General features: G+C 39.0%; 1 protein-coding gene across 1 annotated transcript in view; it reads left to right on the top strand.

Moving 5' to 3' along the window:
* Positions 1 to 15,016: 15,016 nt before the first annotated feature.
* The window catches only part of dgkq (diacylglycerol kinase theta), a 28,967-nt gene continuing 17,936 nt past the window's right edge, over positions 15,017 to 26,047 (top strand). The window contains exons 1-3 of the mRNA XM_088080768.1: positions 15,017 to 16,244; positions 24,291 to 24,370; positions 25,532 to 25,631. Of these exons, the coding sequence (XP_087936894.1) occupies positions 16,019 to 16,244; positions 24,291 to 24,370; positions 25,532 to 25,631 (406 nt within the window). The 5' untranslated portion in view covers positions 15,017 to 16,018. The remainder of the gene's footprint in view (positions 16,245 to 24,290; positions 24,371 to 25,531; positions 25,632 to 26,047) is intronic.

Raw genomic sequence — 26,047 nt, 5'->3', positions numbered from 1 at the left:
CTTCCCCACAGGACTGCATTCCCTTTAGCAGAGCCTGACAGAAGATGGATTTACTTATTATCGTGCCTGTGCATGCCAATGAGCGAGACACGGGGAATCAATAACTCCCCGGGAAGAGTGTGAGGGCCATATAAATGCACGGTCAAGCCAGGTTACAAACGAGGCAGTCGCTTCAGTAAAAGTAAGCAGAGAGGCCTAAGTATCTGCATTTCTTCTGCTGTATAAATTATTAGACATTTACTAAGGAAATTACCACGTTAATTAACTGCAAATAGCCTCCCTTTGTCTTCTATGTTTTGCATAATAACCTCATTTCAACCTGCCGGATCTTCCTACGGTGAGCTCTGTTGAATGGATTTCTGAACACAATTAGGTTTTAATTGTGAGCCTCAATAGAATGATCAGAGCCTTTTGTGACTCTGTGTCTCGGAGGATTTTATAGTATCATATAAGCGACATGCTTCTCTAAAGGTTAGAGAAGGTTGTCAGTTTGTTTCTTGAGGCTGGTTTGGGAGATTAGAGCAGAAAAAAGGCAAACAGTAGTGGAGCTGCTTACTGAGTGCTCAGTATTTTTTTATGAGCTGTGGGGAATCCTCACTTGTCTTCATATCAAACATGCAAGTGTACATAGTGTACATGAGGTAGAGCAAAATATACATCTTCAATTTATATTTAAGTAGAATGCTGCTGGCGCCAGTCGGTATGTTTACATGATTTCAGAAAAAGTAGAATTATTGTGTAAGTCACAATAAAACTGGACTTTTAAAGGTGAATTTCTCAAAGTTGGACTAACGCACCCAGATGATGCAGTTGGGGGCCGATTTTTCTTCATGTATATGCCTAAACCAGCCCAGAACTGGCCTAGATGTTCTTTGCATGCTACATAGTCCCCACATGGGGCTTTGACCTGAAAGTCAAACACAATTAATTCTTAGAAGAAAGCTGGGGAAAACAAAACAAGACAAAGGTACCAAGTAAAGAGTACATATGAAATGTACAGCGCCGAAAAGTTGTCCATGTTGTCACCGTTCGATTTGCAACCTGTTTGCTGCTCGTTAACTTGTTTGGTATATGACATAATAGGTCAATCGGAAGAAGGTCCAATAGTTAATAGTTCATTACCAGAAAGGGGTCATATCACCACCTACTGTGGCAGAGTCGGGCGACTTCCGTCAATAAATCAATACTTGTATACTAGGACAAGGACAGTGGTCCAATGAAATGGCCTAATTGAGCTATAACCATAACTCGCTTTAAATGTGCATGTAAACACAGTAGCAGATTTTGTAGGCTACTATGACCCTATATGCTGGCATCCCCAGCTCTTTTTTTCTCTATCATGTTTTAGACTTTCTCTGGTGGGATCCGAGGACTTGCATGTTGCAGTCTTCAGAAGCAAAAAAATTCACATCTAAGAGAGAATTTTCTGTAACCGCTCATCTTCTTAAGGGTTGTTGGTGGGGGGACTGGAGCTGATCCTAGTCGACATCGCGCAAGAGGTGTGGTACACCCTGGACAGGTTTCTAGGCTATAACAGGGCTGACACACGGAGACAGACAACCATTCATGCATGCAAACATTTGTAGGAGGACACTGAAAAACCCAGAAAAAACCCATGATGATGTGGCGTGAACATGCAAACTCCACACTGAAGGCTAGTGGGTTTGCTATGAGGCACAGGTATGAAAATCTTTACTAACCTATCTATATGCAGAATATATATATTTATAAAGTAATGGTTTGACCAGGAGCTCCCCTCTTCACAATGCCTCCCATCCATATCTTTCCTTATTAACCCACTCCCAGCCCCCCACCCTTTCTGTTCACCTTACCTCGATCAGTTCACATCTCCCAGCCCCCTCCAAACACAGCTATCTTACTCTCTTCAGTTATCTTGATCGCAGTGTCGTGAGATATGGACTGCTGCACTGGATTTATGGTTACACAGTTATGGTATGATATGATATGGGGAGTTTCCAGGTCCCATTAAATTGTAGAAGTCTACCTTCCAGGGCTTAGCTTATCCTCTCCAAATGGAGTGTATTAATAAGGTCTTCTAGCCACATCGTGGATGTAGGGACAGTTGTGCTCTTCCATCAGAATTAGTTTCTTTGTCATTGCTGCTGCATTAGTTTTCTGAATGTCTCAGATATTCCAGGATAAGCAGATGCTCTGGTTCAATTGGTGTATTCATAACCTCAGACACAATGTTAAATTCATCAGACCAGAAAGATTGTACCTTGGAGGTTTGTAACTGATGTATCACACATATGCAACAGCTCTAACTATATGTTAAGTAGCTTCTTCTTGGAGTATTGAAGCCTGCTTTAAACTGGATGAAACAATTTTGTAGGTTATTTGAAAAGATATTCTTTGAGTTTTTCCCATTTTGGCTTAAAAAGACTTGATACTTGCCCAGATGCCCAAAAACCTCTTGCAACTCCGATTTCTTGGAATGGGGAACTTATTGATGTAGCCTAATGATGATATTTTTTGGCAGCTTCCACCAAAGAAGTCTCAAAAGGATTCAGAAACCTTTGCTGTTTTTCTAGTCCAGACCTTTCTCTTTCTTACCAACTCATAATGCCTGCAACCACAAACTATCCTGCAAGCTCTTATTGTGCCTTTGACAACTGAGTATTGACTTGACATTTCACACTTCAAAGCTTATCAGAGCCATGCGACCTTCCCAAAAAGCCTTCATAAAGTATCAAAATGCAGGCCTTTCATCTCCACTTCAGCTGAAAGGATTCTGGTTTGTTGCATGAATGTCCATAAAACCCTCCAGTGAATTCCCAAACAACCTGACAAAAAAGGACGCCTCAACTTGTAGATGTCAGACTCACGTGAATATAGACACTGGAACAAGCAGAGATAGTCCAGTAATTGAAAAGAGAGAGCTCACCCCTCTCAAAACCATCCGCTTGTGTCAGCACTTTTCTTCCCTCTGTAAATACAACACGGCCCCCAGAGCCTTTCAGCTGAGGAGAGGCGGCCGCATTCACCCAGTAAGTGGATAGCCTCTATTTACATTGTCACGGGTAAAAATGTGCCCTGCTGGGTATCTCTCTTATCCAGACTCCTGGAGGACTAACATATATCAGTTCACATGTGTGCCTCCTTACAGGCACAATCCCATTTCCAGCTCAGTGCTTTATCACCTTGATGACCCCGTAATTTATTGCACTCCAATGCGAGCGACTACGGCATAAACGAACCCAATTCTTCGGCTCTGTATAGGCTTGCGCACCTCTGAATGCGGCTCCCCGGCTGCAGTCTTGCTCCTTATTCCCGTTTTTGTGTCAAGAAGATTGAGAATTTCAATAAGGGTTTCTCAATGAGTCCCCTTTGGCTTTCTAATGCGTCCATTGAGAATAATGGACATGCCAATAGGAGTGACGCTCAGACCCGAATTGCAAACAACCTACAGGGACAGATCCATCAAGATTTACCACTAACCCCACCCCCATCACCAATACCTCTCAGAAACACACACACACACACACACACACACACACACACCACCCACTACCACTAGTGACTCGAGGGCTGACTGACTGGTGGAGAAATCAGCCATTAGAAAGGAGTTGTGAGCAGCTTCTCACCAGCAAATTAATGGACCTCTGCTCGTCGTGTTCGGCCACAGGGTACACTCAAGGGCAAAGCTCTTAAAGAGATATAAACAAACCAAACAAAGCAACGAGGCTTCATGATTTTCCCGTTTTTACTCCATTTTAGTGCATGTGTTATATAAGAATATTATGTTTATCTTTCCTCAGCAACTTGCTTGTTGCCTTTTATCTTGGACTCTGTCTGACAATAAATAAACTAATGACTGTACCATCGAAGCAAAGGTGAAAGTAGCATGAGTTTAAAACATCACAGAAAAGTCTCAAAGACTGAGAATGGGCTAAATGAATACAATCAAGAATCCCTTCTTTTAATCCAGAAGGTGATCTTAACTTTAAACCAGTTGTTTAACTTGCCTCTACTTGCCTCTACCAAATGGTTTTCCTCGTACACATTAATCTAGATTGTTTAGATGTGCGTTGCAGAGGGTTGAAGATATCAGCTGGACAGATGTCTGCCTTCTCTCCAATGTAATGGACCTCGATGACACTCGCATTATGGTGCTCGAAGTGCCAAAAAAAAAAACATTTAAAAAACTCAACAGCAATGTCTTTTTCTAGAAATCATTACTCAAGACAATCCACAGAGCTTGTTGTGAAAAGTGTCATGTAGGAACTATTTTCTTTCTACCAAACTACACCTGCCAACCATATCATTGCACAAAATGTAGCATGCATCTCGTCATGGTGTCAAGAGGCTCGTGCTAGTCACGGCGTGAGACATTAATGGTGTTAACGTTGTCTCAGTGTTTGGTGATGTGCAGTGCTTCACGGAAAAGCAATGTGCATGCAAAGCATCATTACTGTTTAAATCTCAGAAAAGCCAGTTCATCCCACTCCTGCATACCTGTAATCCCCTCTTTAGCTGATATCACATAAATGTACTATTATGTGTAAGTTATTCTTATCTGGTTTTATCCCCATTAAAAATTAATATGACTGAATCTGACATACAATAGGCATTTCTGTTTCCCATGTGAGTTTGTTTGCTTTTTTTTTATTTACTTGGTAAACTCGGTGTCTGAGTGTAGCCTTTTCACATGGGAACATGTAAATACAACAAAACTACAGGAAAAATAATCATTATGTCTAAACACTTTGTCATGTTACTACTGAATTTGCATTAAAATGAAACTTATCCAGCATGCATATCAGAGGTGGGGGCTCGAATCATATGACTTGGACTTGGACAAGTCAAAAATTTGATGGCTTCAGAAGTTGACTTGAGACTTGAATGCAAAGACTTGAGACTTTCGCGTTACTTGCAAAGGAATGACTTGTTCCTATCTCTTGATTTGCCTTTCAAATTGAGTGCTGCAGGGGTGGCAGGATTGAAGAAATAAACTCTGTGACAAACAAACATTTATGATACTTACATGTTTTGTTCAGCAAGATAATCTTCACAAATGAGCACAGTTTTTTATGATTTCTGAAGCAAAAATACAGTCTCAAGAAGTAAAAACTACAGTTGCATGACTTCAACTTCACCACAGCGAGGCTGTAATATTGTGTTAGCGACTGCATTTTCCAAGACACGTAAAAGCTTTAAAGTTCACAAGTGGGGTATTCACTTTATCCACAGACCTTATTTCCAGCATCAAACCAAAAAAACCTATTGACCTTGAGACTGGGACTGCTGAAAAGCTAACTCATTTCTTGGTTTTATGACTCATTCCTGCACCACTCCATAGGCTCCATTATTTTGTATTTTATAAAGTGCATGCTGTATCTGCCAAATACAGCACAAATATAGAGATGTAATAGTTGTGTACATTTCCACTGACATTGGTAGGGCATATTACAAATCCAGGATGGAGTTTAGAAAGTAGGGCAGCTGTCTGATGTCAAAATCAAAGTTGTAATCTGTCATAGGATCCTATCCAGATCACAGACAGTGGTCTCCCTCGCTGCAAAAAAATGGCATGTCTTGACAGATCCAGCCCAGCACGGATCCCTGGGTGTTCGTCCTCCTCCACTTCTTCCTGCCCCCTCGTCATCCTCTCACTCTGCCTCACACTGCGGTGTTGTGGCCAATTGATTCATTAATCTGTTCATCTCTTAAACGCATTGGCCTTGGCTCTTTGCCTTGCTTTGTTATTAATGTCAGAGCTGTTAGTATTCAGTGTGGTCACTTCAGTTTAGCTTTTTAAACGGTTTCCATGAGAACACAAGAGATTGGGAGAGTGAGGATGCTGCCAGAGATGCAGAATCATCTGCAGTGTTTTGCAAAAATGTGATTGATTTTTGACTGATTTTTAGCATATATATATATATATATATATAATAGCAATAATTAGTTTTCTGGACTTTTTTCCCTTTATTCATTAATTTTCTTTTTTGCAATTTGCAATTTGTGGGATTAGCACCATTTTCTTGACATTTTTCTCTATTTTTTAAAATGATTATTAAAGTCACTTTTTCCTAACTTCTAGCAGTTTGATGAACATTTCTTATCAAGTTGCTCATTGACTTTTTCCCATGTTTTTCAAAAGAAATCAGACCAATTTGCTCAGGTGTCAAAGGTCTTAAATACCTGTGAAAGGCATCTGAGCGCAGCACAAGAAAACTGATATCAATCCAGGTTTCAAAGGTTTAAAGCACTTTCTCTTTAGCTTTTTCTTGCCTGAAAACATTGTTTGAATCTCAGTTCGGAAGTGTTTTGATGCCAGACATTAATTCATAGCCGTCCTCCGTCATTGAGCAGGTGGAATTTCAGCGCGTTTGTTCTGAAAAATGTTAGTTTCCTTCCCGGCAGACCAAAGAAAGGCTACATTTCTTTGTGGTGCTAATGTGTTCTAATTACGACGGGAAAGGGTAACTTCATTGCACAGCGAGAATGGCACCTCACAATAAATTTAGACTTTTCTTTGTTTTTCCAGGAAAGGATGAAGTGATTACATTACAGCCTTTTGTGTTGCTGTCACTCTTCCAGCATGGGGGCGTCTCCCTCATTGGTAAGCATTCTCAAAAACAGCCTCTGCTTTGTCATGCCAGGAGATGGCAAAAAATTATATTGACGTCTTCCTTCCGCTCTTATGTTCATATATTCAGCATGACTGCAATGTTATGGTATTGTGTTAAGACACCACTCCTCCCCTCCCCATCCTCCTCATCGCTTCCCCAAATACATTCCTCCATCTGCAAAGGCAAATTAAACCAAAGGAGGTCTGGTGTGTTTGCTGGTGCCAAATTCATTCCCAGTGTGGATGAGGCTCACAACGGGATTATGTCATGATTGCCCAAAACAATCAAATCCCGGCCATGGGGCTGCAGACTGAAGTGGTGCTGCACTGAGCATCATCATCACCATAACCTTGAAAGACCTTCACTGGCAGAGAGAGGAGAGTCAAGAGGGCCCCGGAGTCATTGCTGTGCAGAGAGCGCCCCCTGGTGATCACCATTGAAACAAAAAAGCCTCCAAGGTGATGAGGGCTGTGCACACAAATGCTTATGACAAGCTCATAACAATCACATTATAGGTCTTCTTGTTGACAGAGTCCCAGGGGACACCAACCTATCTATGCTTTGATGTCATAATTAGAAAGATGTAGGAAGAAAACCAATGAAAACACTATTGACAAAACAGAAATTCTGATTTATTCTCTTGTTCAACTTGTTTCTAGCAGAAAAATAATCATGCTGGGTTTCACTGGAGGCTCTTTAAGGGCCATTGCTGGTCCCCAGATAGGGTTGCCACCTTCTGGACGGAAAAATACAGGACATGTCGCAGCCCCATGCCAGAGGGACACAAATCGAGAGGGGACCCTTCTCTGGGAGATTTTGAGTGTCTTCACTTCATTTCCTACAGTCTCGTGAATTCTTATGCTTCAATTAGTGTGTTATTTATGCATAAATGTAAAGGCCTCAGCTACTCTCAACATGAAAAGGAAATAGAGTACATGAGAGTAAATCATTGCATCAGTTAGATTAAATTATCAGACTGTAAACTGTCAAAATATTTGAAAGACGCAACACAGGGTAGGTGGTATGCAGGAATCCTGAAGTTAAACCTTTTAAGACCTATATTAAGACACTTTCCATGGCCTACATTTTAACATCATCCTGCGACTTCACTGTCTTGTGTAAAATATTACTTGGAGACGCCATCATAAAGTTACTTGATTAGCTTACATTTAAGCCTTTATTAAGTCTGTTTAAATGTGAGAGCTGTCAATTAATCGTCAATGATCTATCTGATGCTCTATGATGATGATTGTGGTGTCACCTTGAAGATGATCTACAGGTACATGTCATGAATTAGTGCTATGTGAGTTTTGAGCATAAGCAATTAGGTGTATTTTTATTATTTTATGGACTTATACCCTGTCTGGGTTTTCCAGTGTGAGGTTGTGCCGTGGTCAGGACGGCCCTCTGCTTCCCTCTAGTGTTTGAAAGTGGTTCTTACACACCTTCAGTGTGCAGAGGTCTTTATTGATTGACATGCAAGCAGTTAATTTGTTCTATTGTTGTGCTGTGCATTGATTATAGTGTGTTAGTGCTTTACTAAGGGTGCGTTTTAATATTTATTCTCTTTACTTGCAGCGACTCTGGGTTGTAGGTCAGCTGTTTTGGCCTGGCAGAATTACATCAGTGGGGCCTTCTTTTTATTGGTTTCTAGCCATTGTTTTAATGAATTTATATTGTTAATAAAGCCTATATTTTTGTATATCCAACTTAAGTCGTGGCTTGAATTTCTCTGGACTCTGACACTGGACCAGACTGACTTTACAAAGGTGGTAGTTAAGAGGGTAGTTAAAATCTGACTAACCTAAATTTATTACAAAATACTCTTGTTGGGCTCCAACACACAGTAGAAAATGTTTTGAGATAAATGTGGTTTATAATATTTCCCTCACTGTGTAAAAGAGATTTTTATCTAAGACATATACATGTTTTCTTTTTACTACCAGTTTGATTTTCTAAAACTAATCTATCTGTAATTTATGAGAATTATTATACAAGTATTTTAATGTTTTGTTTGAAACATGACCTATGTCCACTGGTGTGACTGTCCGGGGTAACACTGCCAATCTTCAAACTACTGCAATCATATAAAAAATACATTAAATTACTTTAACATATATGACAACAATTTTTACTTTATGATACTATAGGTTAGAAATCTTCATGTCCACACTCCAAATTATTATGAAGCTTTTTGTCTGCAAAACTTATGTCCACCTAGTGTGACAGCATTCTGTGAATATAGAACAGGCATTAATGTGGGCAGCCCATTACGGGGTCCTTCTTCATCCAGGAAGTACAGCAGACATCACTCGAGCACATGGACTGGACATAAAGTGAGTTTTGGCTCAGATATTTAGCAGAATATTGCTATTTCTGTACACTGTTGGAAATGGGTCCAGTTACGTAGTCCTTTGGCGTGACATGATTAAAGTGTTGATATACATTTTTTATATATCTATATTATTTGACTTCTTACAGTAATGAAAGCCTGACTCTGTAATGCTGGATTAAAGTCTCTCTGGCATACAACTAGGCTGAAAACTGACCAGAAGACTGAAAATGTCCTCTGGTGAGACAGCACTGTCCTATGGTGTGACATGGAATCAGCGACACAGAAATGGTAATGGTTGGTAATGGAAATGGTTGTCACACCAATGAACTAAGCCTGTAAATAAATCCTATATAAATATATTTGTGAATGAAATAGACTATTTTATATAACAGAAATGTGTCTGTTGTAAAGTGTTTTGTGTATTTTCCTTCCAAGATTTGGTTAAAATATTTATTTTCTGTCAGACATTGAATATGACAAATACTGTAGAACAGGCATCACCAGCTGGAGGACCTATTCTACTAAAATTCACAGAGTTCCAGTTACTAACATTTCCTCGCAGCAAAGGTCTAAACCTCATACCTAAAATCAATATCACCGTTAATTAAACATTTTACTTTGATTACGATTAAAGAACGATTATTTTGCTTTCTTTGTGGTTTGTTTTTTGCTCTCAGAGTTCACTGACACCGTTTCATGTGACCATGGTGTGTTGGAGTGTAATAAACATATGATTTATTAGGATTTATTAAACTTTCCAGCATTATATAAAAATTAAAAGCCCCATCTTAAACAAACTTCAGGTAAGTTTAAGCACATTGTGCTGATAATAGGCCAACCTCTCCTGACTTCAGCATCTGTGCTATTAATCATTTTACTCAGGAAGTAGCCCGACTCAAACTTTTGAGTCGGGCTACTTCTCCAGCAGCCTGCCAACATGCCCAGTTAGAGAAAGGGTGAAAATGAGGTCATTTGCTTGTGGCCCCAGGCCCCCAAAACATTACATCTGCCTCTGGTAATAATAATGAGAGCTCAGCGCAGGCGGCTGGATGAGACATGGAGCGATGCGTCCTGGTGTTTCTTAATAATTCATCCAACACAAAGTAGTCTGTAGAAGTCTAAAGAAGTCACTTTCACCTCTGCAGATGTGTCTGTTTCAGACACTTTGGTGCTTTGAGGAGAAGCTGCGCTCTGTTTGTCTGTCTCACTGCGCTGCTGTCGGACCATCAGCTGTTTGAGCCACGATGCTGTGGCTGTCAAACACTCAGCTGTTCTACAGTCAAAGTCGTTCACTGCATTTAGTTTGCCGCAGCACTGTTCTTATTATCATTGGCTGTTCGTGTTGTCTGTGAAAACATGGCTGTAATGCGCTCTATCGACAATCTATCGACTACGTCTCATATTTCAATCGAGGAAAAGTTATATCGCGATTTATATCGTTATCGTTTTATCGCCCAGCCCTAACAGTAAGTTAAATATTCCTATTACGTTTACTTGAGTTTTAGATCCAGGCAGATGGTTTGAGGGCCAGCCAGATAATGGCAAGTAAGGAAAGGACCAGAAAGTACAGGGAGAGGTTGAATGCAGATCCTAGGAAGAGACAGGAAGTCTTGAGAAAGAGACACACAAAGTACATTTAACATGCAGCCAAGCATATGAGCATTTTAACATTTCATTACATGATCAGAAATGCTGCTTATTTCATAATATCAAGGTTTTGAATATTATTCTGCTGATATCAACAGAAAAAAAGCATTTGGACAAATTGTTACCTTCAGTGTGAAGTCTGTGTCATCAGCAAGAAGAAAGAGGCTACAAGAAAAATGGAGAGTCAAAAAGGAGATATAGGGCAAGAGACAAGGCCACCAAAACTTTTACTCCACAGTCACTTCAGGCAAACTTCTGATCATGAACAACCTTCTGATCAAGAAGAGGTCAGTGAAGGCCCAGTACTTCTTTTATGCAGCACACCAACAAATTCACCCAGAGCGGTGCAACCACTCAAGAAAAAGAAATTCAAAAACAGCTCAAGAAGCTAATGATCAAAAATGAGAAGTTTCTTCAACAACGTATGGCAGAAAAACGTAAAGCGGAGAAGTTTTAAAGAAAGAACCAACACCTCATCCAAAGACGGACCGTCTGTGACAAAACTCCATCACAAACAGAACATACAAAAACTGGGTGAAGGAAACAGAAACTGGTACAGTGGGACAACTTGTTGAGGGACTCCAGAGAGAGCTGGAGGCCATTGACATCCACCATTTTCAACTGGCTGCACCAGGCCCAGAAATTCAGGGATCTGAAAGTGAACCTGACAGAGAATGAACTAGTTCTGCATGTTGGCTTCTCTGAAAATGATGCCTGAGAACACAGAGATTCAGTAATTTCATTTTGGAGGAAACCGACAGCAGGCATTCATCCATACAGTAGTGGCTTACCACCTTTTTTAAGATGTGTAAAACGGACGTTTATACAGACGTATTTTACGTTGCAGGACTATCTTTAGCCTGTGTTAACCACAGACCTTATTTAAGATATTTTACCTAACACCCATTCAAAAAAAAAAAAACAGACACTTTTAGACGAGGGACCAGAAGTGCAAAAATGCTAACGGACTAATGCATTTTAGGACTCATTACTTGACCACTCTCTTCTGAATGAGGTTCAGCCCTAAAGTAGTCAGTGTCTTGATGGCTGACAGCAGACACTGACTTTATTTATGCTGTATGAACATTATACTAATGTTACCTTAAGTCCTCATAGAGGTTAATTCATGTGTGAACTTATTGTGATTTTGTTTTTAAGGTGAATGGAAATTGCCACTGGATTCATACTTTAAAACACTGATCGGTCAGTGGGCATTCATGTCTGTTAGAATATACTTTAGCTATAACTACTGTATTTGTCTAGAGCAACACAGGGAGTTATGTAATTTGTTAACCTAAGAACTATATAGGACCAAAACAACAAGAAAAGGATGCTGAAACATGTTTTTCTTATTTGTGTGGCTTTAGGGTTATTATATCGCTGCCTTTAGTTTTGGCATGCTCTGAACAGCACTTCATTTGTGATCCAAATGCATGTTTTTTCTATCTGTAGGCCTATGTCAAAAGGTGGTAGGTGTAACTAGGTTGACAAGATGTCAGTTAAATTAAAATTAAAATGTTTAAATTAATGTTTTTCATTGTTTGTAATTACTACTTACTATTACTAGGTCTGTTTTGTGCAATATTTTCTTTATTTCCTTTTTGCATGTTTGAAATAAATAAAAATCAAATCAAATTCAAGCTCCAAAAATTAAAAATCAACCTTTGATGGCAGGTGTTCATTGTGGTGGCCCGACACAAATAAATGAATGTTGGGGAAACTCTGGTTGTACACGACTTTTCACAGTGCATTTTGCAATACTTTGAGTACACTATAGGTTATTTAAATTCCCACTATCTGTTCGGACAGCACTACATGTAGTGTAGTGTACATGTAGTAAATGTAGTCACTATGTGGACTATACAGTGAGTAATGAGGGATTTAGGACACAGCCTGTGTCTCTCTCTCACACGCGCTATACTAAGCATCAAACTGTGTTAGCACCTTACAGATACTGAATTCAAACACCATGTTTCAAACACATTTTTTTAGGAAAATATAAATGGATTAAAATTAAGTGGCACCAAAAATTCTGTTATTTTAGTTCATGTCTCTTTCAGCGGAGAAGTGATCCTCCTATTTCTTACACTGACCATAGCTTGGTGTCTGCCACCTTTAACAACAGGGTGTTAACATTAATTAAAGCTGCGTGACGTTGCAAAGGAAATGAGTCTTTGGTGCTTTGTGTTGTTTTTTGGAGTGCTTGTGACTGTTTGCGTGCATGCTCTTCCTCACCACACTTCCTCACCAATAGGAACATTGCAGACATTATCCAAAAATACTGTTACATTGGAACTGCACAGGGAGTGCGTCACTAAGCGTGTTGTTAAAAAAAACACCAATCTGTGAATCACCAGAATGATGGGGCCACTACAGCTTTCAAGCCTGAGTAGACAATTTTTTCTGACCGTGGCATTTCAAACACTTAACCTTTCAACCTAAATTATTTTTAAAAATGTATAATATAATCTGTGTTATTGTTTTTCTCTCCTTTATATCTTTTTACCATCAAAAAATAATCTGCCATGTAAGACTAATAAAACATAATTTTTAAAGAAGGCTTGGCTCTGATATGGAGAGGCACATTATGTTGGAAAGGGGGTTTATTTGTAGCAATATCATCATGCAGAAATGTATGGTAATTCATGTGGGAAAAGTTTTTTAGGAGGGCTTGGGAAAATTGCATTTTGACACTAACACATGCAAAATTGGAGTATTTGGTTTTGACTACATAAGGAACAATACTGGGAAGCCTCAGAATGATATTAGGCTATCTAAAAATTAAATAAATAACAATACAAAAACAAATTCATTTGTTTTTTAACAAACGAATAAAGGAAAATGCACAAAAATCAATTTCTAAATAATTAATTAAGAACAATAAATTGAATGAAACATAAACCACCAGTCCCTTTTCATCAGCTTTTCCAGGTCGCAGGGGCAGCAGGCTGAGCAAAGTTCTCCAGACGCCCCTCTCCCCAGCAACAATTTCCAGCTCCTCCTGAGGAATACCGTGGATGAGATAATCCCTCCAGGATGCTCTGGATTGCGCGGGGCCTCCTGGCAGTTGGAGCCACTTTGCGATGCCAGGAGTCCCTGCCTGCCGTCCAGCACACAATGCACCAGACCCGGATGTCCACCCCTGCGGATGGTTGGCCCACACGACGCCAGGTCAGGCTACAGCCCACAAGCCGTAATCAATTTTATAATTATTCCACCTGAAAAGCAATCCAACTTCGCCCCCCTCAATCACAAACCACTTCATCCCAATTTAGTATCACACACAGAGGTTACAAGATACAGAATTAATTTCCTCCTCACCTGGTTAGACTTTCTCCTTTTATCATTTAAAAAATCTATGAAAAATATCCTACAACAACAATAGCCAAAACTGATGTTTTTGTCTTTTTTCTTCTCCTTCTTTTCTTTATTTAACTTTATTTGTGCTCATCTGCCTGTCCTTTCCTATTAATATTTTTTATTATAGCCTATATGTACATATATATATATATATATTTAAAACCTTTATAACTGTTTTTTCTTATCAATTATAGGAGACTGTATGCAAGGTAACATGCTGTATGCACAGTTTCATGAGGAACCTCACTTGTCAAGCCCCTCGAGAGTTTTCTGGGTTTCCCCTGCATGTCTCCTTTTATTGAAATATATAACATTGCTGGGGTTTTTATATGTGTTAAATTAATCAAATCAAACATTTAGGGGGACACATATTAACTGTTTAAAACTTGAATAAATTGGCTTCATTTCTTTCAAAAAAATGGGATGAAAGCAATAAGCACTTAAAGAAGAAATGACCCAAAATTATTTTGAAAAAGGGGGGGGGAAAGTACAAGGAAATTACCTGAAATTTATTATTTTTTTGATTAATTAATTAAAAGTTAATAAATAATGTATTTATATTTTAAAGATTAAAAAAATGAACTGGGTGCTTAAAATTCATAATAATTCTGTAACATAATTTTGAATATTTAATTATGATAACCATAAATAGTTTTTCCAGAGCTTTTTTCTTTTTTCCCCCTCTTTGACATTCTGTCTTGCTCTTTTTTTTTAAAAAAAATGCCAAACCTACCAATTTCTCGCAATTTGTGGAAGATCTCTTATCAAGTTACTAGCCTGCAGCCGTTACTTCACTTGTTGCACTACAGTCCCTGTGACATAAGGCAACATGGCCAAAAACATAAAATGTATGTGAGATAATAAAGTCAAGCTGTTGGTCACAGGACTTTCATAAGGATGAATGTTTGAAATGACCCAGCTCTCAGGGTCCAAATATAAAAAGACAAATAAGGACATTCTCTAGAAAAACCGAGGAAGGAGGTGAGTAAAGAGAAAGAGAAAGGAAATAAGCAATAGGGGGAAGGAAAGGTGTCAGAAAATAGGTTGAATGTTTGGGAAATACTCCGAGAAACCTCGAGGGTGAAGAGGAAAGGAAGGAAAGGGGGCGAGGAGGCGAGGATAAAGGGAGGAGGAGGAGGAGGAGTAAATCAGTGTTGGAGACTCTGACGCGGAAGAAGAATCAGCCCTGGAGAAGGAAGAAGAAACCCAAAATGAAAGCAGTCCCCTCTCCGACTCACCTCACACTTGTTGAATAACGTTAATTTCCAACCCTGCGGCGGGTTTTGGACGTTTTTTCACCCGGTTTCTCGCGTCCTTCTCCCGGGTCTGGGCGTGTATGTTTGAGGGCTGCACGGCTGAGCGCTTTGACTGAAAATAACATCCATTTCAAAGACTTCACACTCAGCATCCACCTCAACCGGATCGATAATTCATTCTTTATTCAGCCGGCTTCCCAGGCGGGGAGCTCCGGGAGTCACACCGAGCACGGCGCCCTCTCCTCGGTGCAGCGCCGCTGGGTGGCACCGCTGTCTCCGGGCGGAGGGACTCTGATCGCGGCGTGGTGGACGGATCTCCACCGTGAGAAAACGACAAAAAGGATTGAAAGCCGAGCAGTATCGCGCCTTTTGATCACCAGTTTTGTGCTTTAAAAAGGTGGGTACACGATTAATATTTCAGGAGCTGAATATTTTTCTCTCCTGTGTGGCGGGAGGCTGTGGGGGGCACGCCGACCGCAGCGCCCTCTCCGCCGGGCAGCACCACTGGGTGGCACCGCTGGGTCCAGCCGGTGGGATGAGTCTCCACCGGGGGTTAGCAAACTAATCTCGTTTGGATCGCAAAGTCGTGACCTGGTTGCTTACTCTGTATTTTTGGACCTGGATAATTAGCTTCGGGAGCAGAAGGGGGAGTCCGGGACTCACACCGAGCACGGCGCCCTGTGGCCGGGCTGCGCCACTGTGTCCGGCCCGGTGGGATGTCTCGCCGCTGGATGTGGAACATTTTCTAGAGCTCCAGGGTTTTTCTCCACCACGACTGAACCCGGTCACACCCCGTCTCCTGTCAGTGAGTTTGTGTGTAGGAGGACATGGCGGACTCCGGACGGGCCAGACCGGCGGACCCTGACGCCACGGACTGCCGGACATCGAGCCCCCTGACCGGCAAGAAGAGGGCGCAGCAGTCCCCCGGTCTCCGGCCCAAGTACCAGAGCTCCGCACCGGGCCACTGCCTCAAGAAAGTCACCCTGACTAAACCCACCTTCTGCCACAGCTGCAGCGACTTCATCTGGGGGCTCATCGGCTTCCTTTGTGAAGGTAAGACCACATTAAGTACTATACTCTGCAGTGTATTGTTATTAATTTGTAAAAGTTGAGCTCCTGCCATGCATAAGGTGAAATCATGCAATTTTGGTACATTGCCAAGAAAACTAGCTAAAACTCTGAATACTACCTTAGGTTTTGCTTTAAGAACTTGCAATGTTGCATCACTGTATTTCTATAAAGAGTATATGATGATCAGTAAAATATTTTAGGAGCTTACAAACACAGTTAAAGTACCCAAACCTCACACCAAAGACATGTCCAGGTAAGATGGGACAGCCGGTCACGTAAAGTGGGAAAATCATGCGTTTTAGTCCAATCCATTTATCAGTTCAGTTATTACTTCAGTAAATCATTCATGTAACTTTTATTTAAAAAGTCTAACTTTTCTGCCATGCTTATCCCATTTTTTTGTTGCCTGTTTCTTTGGTGCCATATTGTCTACAATGGTCATGCATCTATGTGTAACAATTAATGCTTCTTCTGGAGTATTATGGCTGACATAAGTTAACAGTGGGGGCGTAGCAATGCATTTATGGTATCGATGCATCGATTTATTTTCGGTGGTCATACTACACCGATGGGTAAACAGTAAGTCGTACCTCTAGTGCAGCTTGTATCGCTCTAAAATCATTTTTCATTTCATTAATAGATTTTATCAATACTAAGAATTTGCACCTTGTATTTGGAATGACAATAGGTTGTTACATGGATGTATTTTTGTGAATAGTTCTAAACTTTACTCTGGTTGATTCCTATATTCTCCGACCTTCGTGCGTGTAGCGTCAGCAGCATAGCTTCAGATAAAACTGTTGACCAGGTGCTTCTCTGCGGATCATGGCAGGGAAGCACTGGGGAAACGGAGAGCGAGAGATTTTCTGTCTGTTTGTGGTTTTTGCTGTTTGCAAAATATGCAGAGACAAGATCAAATACAATGGCAACTTACCATAAAGTTGTTGTATTAAACTAATATGTTGATTTTTCTCTGATTCGCTTGCAAAAAACTAAATCTAGATCTCTTCTTTCCAGTATCCAGGTACTTATTTCACACACATTAAAATGAGGCCTTGCACTGAATGTTTGTTAAGTTCAGTGTATCATGCTTTTCCTGTGTTTTGCCTCTACTACCGCTGCATAGACATAGGCAATTTTTGGCAAAAAAAAAAAGTTACCCCCAGCATATCGATTTCTAATCATTGAATCGTATAGTATCGTACAGCTCTAAATGATCATTCTTGTATTTTATCGCCAACCATGTATCGCTGTTAAAATGTACCAATACACCCCTAGTTCACGGCATCATATTTAATGTTTTTTTCAAGTGATTAAAAGCACCAAAAATATCTGTAATATGACAGGATGGCACAAATTAGCTTCAGTAATAATTTGATAGCATCTGGTAGTCAAACATGCTGGTTTTACTCTAGAAAAATGTGCCATTTTACCTGAATTATTAAGTATTCAGTCAAAACCTTTTCTCATAAAAACTAAATCGTATTGTAGAATTATATTGATTGTAAGTCAAACAGTGAAAGTAATACGACATCCTACATCCATTCTGTTGTTATGCCCTTATTATTTTCACTGCAGTTTTCTTATTACTGACATGAGATAATCAACTTTCTGTCACCAGAGGATTTTTGAAACTTTTGTGTGCTCACACTAGCTATCTCAGTTCAATAAAATATTATGGTTTTATGTAAAGCACATTTATAATAACAGTGCAATAACATTTTTGGTGACTGGCTGGGAATATAAAGAGCTCAGGATGTAAAACCTTATTTGTCCCATTTTACCTGATGTCCCATTGGACCTTACGTGAAGTATTATAGTCTGCAGTGTGTTTAAATTATTTCTAACAAACTTGAACTCATGGCATGCAGAAGTGCATATAACCTACTGGTTTATGGTCCCAGTGGGAACTGAACCACCAGCCCCGGTGTCCTTGCAGCTGCAGGTGACCCTGAACACGGTGATTTTGGGTGTGTCCTTCAGCTGCAGTCAGGTGGTGCTGTTTTCTTTATCAGATTTTATTTATCAGTCCTTTGACACGGAGCTGATCTGCAGTGTTTTTTCTGTGACCAAATTCATTCTGCTTCCACTGAAAGATGCATCAACTGCAGACACGAGCAACCCGAAAGACTTCCTTTATTCATTCCTCCTTCTTTTTCTTACCTTATCTTTCATGTCATCTCCTTCCTCACCCTTAATTTTCCTTCCAGTCTTTATTTTCCATTTTCTTTCCTTTTACTCCCTCTTCCATTTTGGTTCCTTTCTTTTCCTCCTCTTTCCTGGCTTGTCCTTTCTTTACTTTCTGTCCTTCCCATTTTCCCTTTTCGTCCTTTTGTCTTCATTACGGCTGGATGATATGGGCTGAAAATTACATTGCAATAACTTTTTAGGCTTAATCTCGATACATGATTTATGATTATCTTGATTTTTTCAAATTTTCTCAAAAGCACTCAAATATTCAAACATTTTTTAAACCAAATTCCCTCTTTGATGTGACGTTATTGTAGGAATAAGAACTGGTACTTTGAAAAAATCTTAACATATTAACACATTTCCATTTTTGATCAATAATCATTAGTAATGTAGATATAATGACTAAGTGGGTAAAGGAAAGTGTTAAAATAAAAAGAACTGTAATAATTTGAGAAAAAGTTAATCATTTTACTGTAATGCAACCTTTAAAATCCGGGAAAAAACACCATTTATTCCAGATGATGTAACGATATCCAACGTCTAAGACGATATACAGTCTCATATCTCAATATGATACAATACTGTAGATTTTGCCCAGCCCTATAGCCCTCATTCCCTTAATTTCCTCTTATTTTTCCGTTCCTTTCTCTCTCTCTCTCTTCTTTTCTTTCTTGTATCTCCTATTCTTTCCATTTTCTTCTCCTTTTCTTTCGTGTTTTTGTTGCTGTACCCAAGTCAGAATCAAGCCAGTTGAATCGGATTTGGCTGTTCAATACAAATATGTGACGCTTCAGTTTTTTTTCCATAAAAAGTTTTAATATTTGAACGGGTTCAGTGAGACATTAAGTGTGACAGCAGCGCTCATGTAATATAGCAAACAAGCCAATAACAGGTCGCAAACAACATTTCTTGCAAACGGCAGATATATATATAAAAAAAGAGACTGTGTCGTATTAAGTTGCTGTGAGCTGCAGATTCACCTCTGTGCTGCTGCCTGCATGTCTGCAGCTCCCTGTACCAAAGAGTAGCATGAAGGTCAAGAGTGCTCACTCCGCACCAAAATCTGGGGACTAAAACATCCTCAGAGGTAAACTACACAGAATAAAACCTACTGTTTGACTTAAAGCAATCTCAGGCCACGTTTAGACAAGAACTACCCGAGTAAAAAATGTCTTTACTTTGCGCTTAAAAAAACAAACTGCATTCATATGATACCACTGTGAGAACGAACTACATGTAAATGGATCCACAAAAACAACACAAAACGCTGTAGTATGTATGCCAGGCCAGTAATGGGCAGTGTAACTTTGTAACCTTTCATAGAAGAACACCACGCGTGACGTGCGGCCGTGACGTCAGCGTTCTCACAGGATCATCGTCAGTTTGCACCGCGACAGAAGGGGCGGCGTTTTCAAAAGATCACACTCTGAAACTCGGAGTCAAAAGTTGTTGTGTGAACAAAAGGCCAAACTACAACAAGAGTTTAAGGTTTCGTGCAAGAAGTGTTTCCATGTGAACGGTCCCTCAGTCGACTGAAGGTCTCTGACCGATGATTCGAGGCTTCAGAGGATCAGCTCTTCTTTTCTGCACCTTTCCGTCCCTTTAATGTTCTGCCTTTCCTTTCCTCCTTTTTCCTTTTTTTGTCCAAAATTTTCCTTCCTTACATTGCTTTCTTCCTCATTCCTTTCATTTCCTCTTCCTTCCCCATTCCCTTTCTCTCCTTTCCTCCTTTTTCTTACATTTCTTTTTTTTTCATCCCTCCTCTTTACTTTCCTCTTCATTCCATCTTTCCTTCCTCCTCTTCCTATTTCTATCCTCTCTGGGCCTCTTCTCCTTTTGCTGTCCTTTTCTTCCCTCCACTTTCTTTTCATTTATTCATTCCTTCCCTTCTTCCTCTTCTTTTAATTTATATCCTCTTCTTTTCCTTTTTTCCTCTTTCTTTTCATTGCCACCACTTTTTCCTCTCCTTTTCACAAAGCACGACTTCATCGTGAATTCAGCAGGCGAACTGAAGAGCAGATCCAAAACAACCTCATCCAACACACACACACACACACACACACACACACACACACACACACACACACACACACACACCACTCTGCCCAGTAACACACTGGTTGTCCATGATCAGAGCTGCAGTCAAGTCGTGATTTACTTTCCCCGGGTTGGCATGGCAACAGGCGGCGTGTTTGTGTGGCAGCCAGCAGAGACATGACCATCATCATCATCATCATCATCATCATCATCATCATCATCATCATCATCACCATCATAACAAACGGGATCAAATGCATTAAAAGCTGCCGAACAACAACTCTGCTGCTGCTCAGCTGGATTACGTAACGTTTTCTTCTTTAAGCCGTCGAGTTGGATTAACAGGAACATGTGATGTCATCAGAGGGCTTCGTCTGCCTGTGAATATTTCATATACATTAGATTATAAATAAAACACCAAATCTCTGAATGATTCCTGACGTTCAGGGGAAGCTGCAGCTGCACACTCAGTCCAGCTCTTTTTTTTGGCAGTTTTGTCCATCATTTCTATCAGCAGGGTCCCCATGGTCATGAAAAACCTGCAAAATTCAGGCAGTTTCACAAATTTCACAGTAATTGTCAGTAGATAATGTCCATAAAATGCAATATAAAGGCAAATTTATTTTTTGTAGCTGTCTGTTTAATGTTGCTGCTTATATGTGTGATGTTTTGTTTAGCATCTCGTACGTTTCTTCATTTTTAATGTTTGTGCCAGCAGGAACCTACTTTAGAAATGCAGCAGGTTACAGATTTCTAGTTACAGTATAATCAGTGTAATCTGCTGTCCACGCATAGTGACCTAGATCAAATATAAAAATATAATATTTAAATATATAAAATAATATATAAAAATGTATATAAACAGGAAACAGCAATCAACCTCAACGCTCTTAGCATTAAAATGCAAACCATCTTCTTTTTAGCTTCCACGTTGCTCCAACTTTACGACCTCAAAGCACACAACCTTCCGATATCGCATAAATGCAGCAGTTTTCCCCAACACTGCGTGCCAGCTTGCTGAAATTATGTCAGAATAGTACAGAGTACATTATTAATCCCGTTAGGTTATTGTTTAGTAACAGCAGCAAATAAGAGAGCAGCAACTGAATAAAATATTCATTAATAAGGCAAAATAATGCAAATATATATACAAAGGAAGGCACTTAACACGGAATAAAATAGAATAGAATAAAATAAAGTAACAATAATAATAAAGATATGAACAGTATGTACAGAAAGCAAAAAAAAAAGATTAAAAAGCGCGATAAAAAAGAAAAAAATGTGCAAATAGGTGTGCAAAAGGTGATGTGTTTGAAAAACCTGGGGCAAGTGGGGAAGGAAAAAAATATAATTTTGGGTCCTTGAAAAGTCATTGAAAAGTTTTTGAAATTTTGCTCATGAAAATATATGGGAACCCTGTATCAGTAATAATAATTTTGTACTAATAAGTCTGAAAGGCTGTAAACAAACCTTCATGTAAGACAAAGTTATTCGGACGATAAATCGAAAGCAAACTGTTGTTGTGAACCTTAATCACAGCTTCCACTCTGACCCACTGTGCTCACGCTGTGCACACAGATTTCCTGTATAATGAGGGATTATTACGGCATTTTAGGTGCATTCACTCAGAGTCTGACCTCCAGATAAAGTAGTTCATTCATATAAGTGGTGCTCAACCCTTCTGGCTTAGATAACTGAAAAATGTTTATCCCTTACCAGAGCATGTGTCCACGTTTTTGTTTCATCTGAATCATCTTCAGAGGGAAAGTAATTTAGTGGCAGGCATGTTAAATACAAAAAGGTTCAGGGTAGAATATATGGTCTATTAACCATGTACAATATTCAGCATACACGAGAATACAATTGAGTTTCTTCAATGCTGCAGTTTACACAATAACAATAAATAAACTTTTTTTTTTCTTTAAAAAAAAGACATAAAACAGTTCAAAAACAATAAAGTGCTCATATCATTAAGTTGGCTAAAGAGTCGTGAATGAACACATGTAAAGACATGCCTTGTTTGATTAAAAACTACAAATGTGTTTAAAACTACTAACAATACCTGATAAAATAAAACAGATGAAAAAAATACAAAATGTAGTAAAAGCTAGAAAAAAAAGTCTTGTCTAGTCTTTGCTAGTTTTCAGACTCCATCAGTCGTTTTCATGGCGTGTTAGAGGAAGTAAACCTGTCTGATGATTTGTTTTTGACTGCAGAGTTTTTGACGAGCTCAGTTTGTGAAACTGTCCGGAGTGAACATGTGAGGTTAACCACAACAGACACAAAACAACACAAACTGAACAACACTTCAACAGCTCGCAGAGCGGTCGAGGTGGAGAAACATCCTCATCGTACTTTTGTTTAGCTGAAGCCTCCGCAAGTGTCTTCATTTAAAAGCATTTTCACTCATCTGTTTCATGATATCACAGAACATTTAAGCCTTTATTTAAAACAGTTAAAGAAGGAACCTCGAACTCTGTGTTTAACTCTGCAGAGTTTCCTGCCGCATGAATATAAAGATGTTCTTTAAATAACTTTACTGAGAAAAAGATTAAAAAGTTTCCTCTTTTTAAATGACGAAACTGTGACAATCTCTGAGCTGCAGGTCAATGACACATTAGTACTGTCTGTGGGAATTCTCTGCATGCAACATGCAAAAGTGACATGGATAAAACTGTCTGTCATGGTACATGTTATTTTATACTGTGATGTCAACACATATCCTGAGAAATTAAATCAAGTGCAAGTTTTTACAAGAAAATTGTCCCCCAAAAAGAAAAGAAAAAAGATTTTGTAAAAAAAAGTTTAAATTTTTTATATATATATATATATATATATATATTTAATAAAAAAATAAGAATAATTACAATAATAATCACAAATATAGTTTTCTGGTCAAAGCTGTGTAAACACAGCAAGAGAAAACTGATGTCGTTCCAGGTTCCAAAGGGTTAATCACCTAAAACTTTGTTTCTATTTTACTATATTTGTAATTATAATAATTATGTATTTAAAATTGTGTCACAGAATTATTGTAATTTAATAATTTAATTTTGTTTTAAAGATTTCCCAGGTTGTTTTCTTGTTGTTGTTTTTTTAAATCTGTCTTTTTAAATGTACTTATTTACAAATTTATAGGTAATTTCTTTTTTTTTTTTTTTTTTAAATGGGGGTTTTTTTGTCTTCCATTGCTCATTGCCTTTTTCCCATGTTTTTGAAAGAAATCTTGACAGTTTGCTTAAGTTTCAAACAGTTAATATAGGTGTAGTTTTTCGTGTAATTCTCTTGTTTTTTTGTTCTTTTCTTTTAATTTTAGGCAATTTTCTTAGCTTTTTTTCAGTAAACTTTTTTTTTTTACTGATTGTCAGGTAATTTTCTTCCTATTTTTTAACTAATGTCCTATTTTGAGTAATTTATTCTTTAGTTGACCATTGCTTTCTATCCATGTTTTTGGGAGAAATCAACTCCCTCAGGTTTTAAAGGGTTAATGTTTATTATGAGGTGAGGATTTCAGTAAAGCTGAAGATGATGTAATCCAAACCACCTCAGATTGCAAAGGATTGTGGGTACAAAGCTGTAAATGTCCACATTTGGTAACCAGCAGTTCCTCATGAGGTGGACAAAATGAAACATGGCCAGTTTTTTTTTCATGTGTTGTGATATATTTAAGCAAACACAATGAAGTTCAGGTTGTTAGTATTGTTGATGTGGAGGGAATCAAACCTGTGACCTGACAGTGTTGGTGCCTTGCTCAGCAGTCTCTGTCTGTCCTCTCTGTCTGTCCTCTCTGTCCTGCAGTGTGTAACTTCATGTGTCACGAGAAATGCCTGAAGACGCTGCGTTCACCGTGCTCCTGCATGACTCCGTCTCTGGTGCGGGTGAGTAAAACAAGCAGTCCCACATGATGTTTATTGATCGACGCTGCAGCGATCATTGAGCCTGACTAACTGCTGCAGCGATCGATAAGCCAACAGTGAACATGAAGCCGTAACAGAGTGGACGCCAGTTGTTTTCCTCACTTGATCCTTTAATTTATGAGCTGAGACGATCATTCATTCAGTCATTATTTCTTTGTCCTGACCTGGAAAATAAGACGTTTTCTTACAGTTTGTGACCCTCATGCACAGACTGTGTCAAAGCACACCAAGGCTTATTTTTTTCTCGATTTAACAATTCTTTTTTCGATTAGATCATTATTCTAACAATTAACTCATCAATTGTGTTTAACCCTTTTGGCACGCTTTAATATTACACAGCTGTATCGCTCTGTGCACAAAATGCGCTTTTCAGAATCAAGAATCAATATAATTTATATGAATATTATTTTAACTTATTATTATGTTTTTTTTTAACCAACATCAGTCCTAATCATAGATATCAAATATTCATTAATTTTCAAAATTTTAACCCTTTAAATGGCAGGTTTTTGTTATGATGCCACTAAGTTTTTAGATGACAAAAAAATCACATAGAAAAAATTATTTTCAACATACTACATGCAAAGTAGATTTTTTTGGATGATCACAACCTGGGATACGTCAATGATTAGCAGCAACATTGATTGTGAAAGTGCACCTACTGCAAATAGCATGTATATTCTCCATATGTCATATATGCTAAAACGTACGTCATCAGGCGGAAAATAGTAAAAATGACAAATTCCAAGGCAAAAGCCCACAATGACACCTAGAAATAATAAGTCATGTTTTTATGCTTTGGTGTGTGTGGGATCCAAAATGTCAGTTTGAATGGTTTTCAAAGGCGTATGTTTTGACCTTAACGGTCTGAATGTAACAATTTAGTTTCCACAGTATATTTTAGACTTATTGTAGGAGCTGAGCTGGAAATGCACAGATTAAACAAAAATACAAAATTTTACCAAAATACATTCTATATGCATGAACACAGCCAAAATAATCAAAAAACGAAGAATGAAAAGCATGCACAGCTGCGTCCAGTGATTTCCCGGCAGCAGGATTAACGCGTCGTCGTGCTTAAATAAACATCAGCTTCAGTTTTCACTCTGCTGCCGCCTGCAGGTCCCCGTCGCTCACTGCTTCGGTCCGGCGGGTCAGAAGAAACGTTTCTGCTGCGTCTGCAGGAAACAGACGGAGGGAAACACGGCGCTGCGATGTGAAGGTCAGACCAGTTTCTCTACCAGTTTAACCAGTTTAATGCGCACCCATTTTAAACCAGTTTCCACTGTGACAAACCTGTTAATGACGTCAGACCTGTCTGGTTAAGTGAGTGAAACAGAGGCTAAAAACACACACAGAGCACCGAGAAGTTAATAGAAATAAGTGATAACGACAAAGTAACAAGTGAATTTATCAAGTTTGAAGAAGAATCTCAACTCAACGTCCATTTATTATTTCAGATCTTTATTAGCAGATAACAGAAGTAACATTTTTCATTCTTTTCTGGAGAACACGCCGTAAAACAGTCCCTTTTACTAGCTCGGTGTGGCTGCACATTTTGACAAATAAAGGCCTGTCTCAATTAGATGCTCGTTAAAACCTGTGAAGAACAGGCTGTAAACTTTCTTATGTGACCTC

This window comes from Plectropomus leopardus, chromosome 8, assembly GCF_026936395.1.
Source record: "Plectropomus leopardus strain MGB_pleo_1.0 chromosome 8, ASM2693639v1, whole genome shotgun sequence".
Taxonomy (NCBI): Eukaryota; Metazoa; Chordata; class Actinopteri; order Perciformes; family Serranidae; genus Plectropomus; species Plectropomus leopardus.
This window is presented reverse-complemented; position numbering and strand designations above follow the sequence as displayed.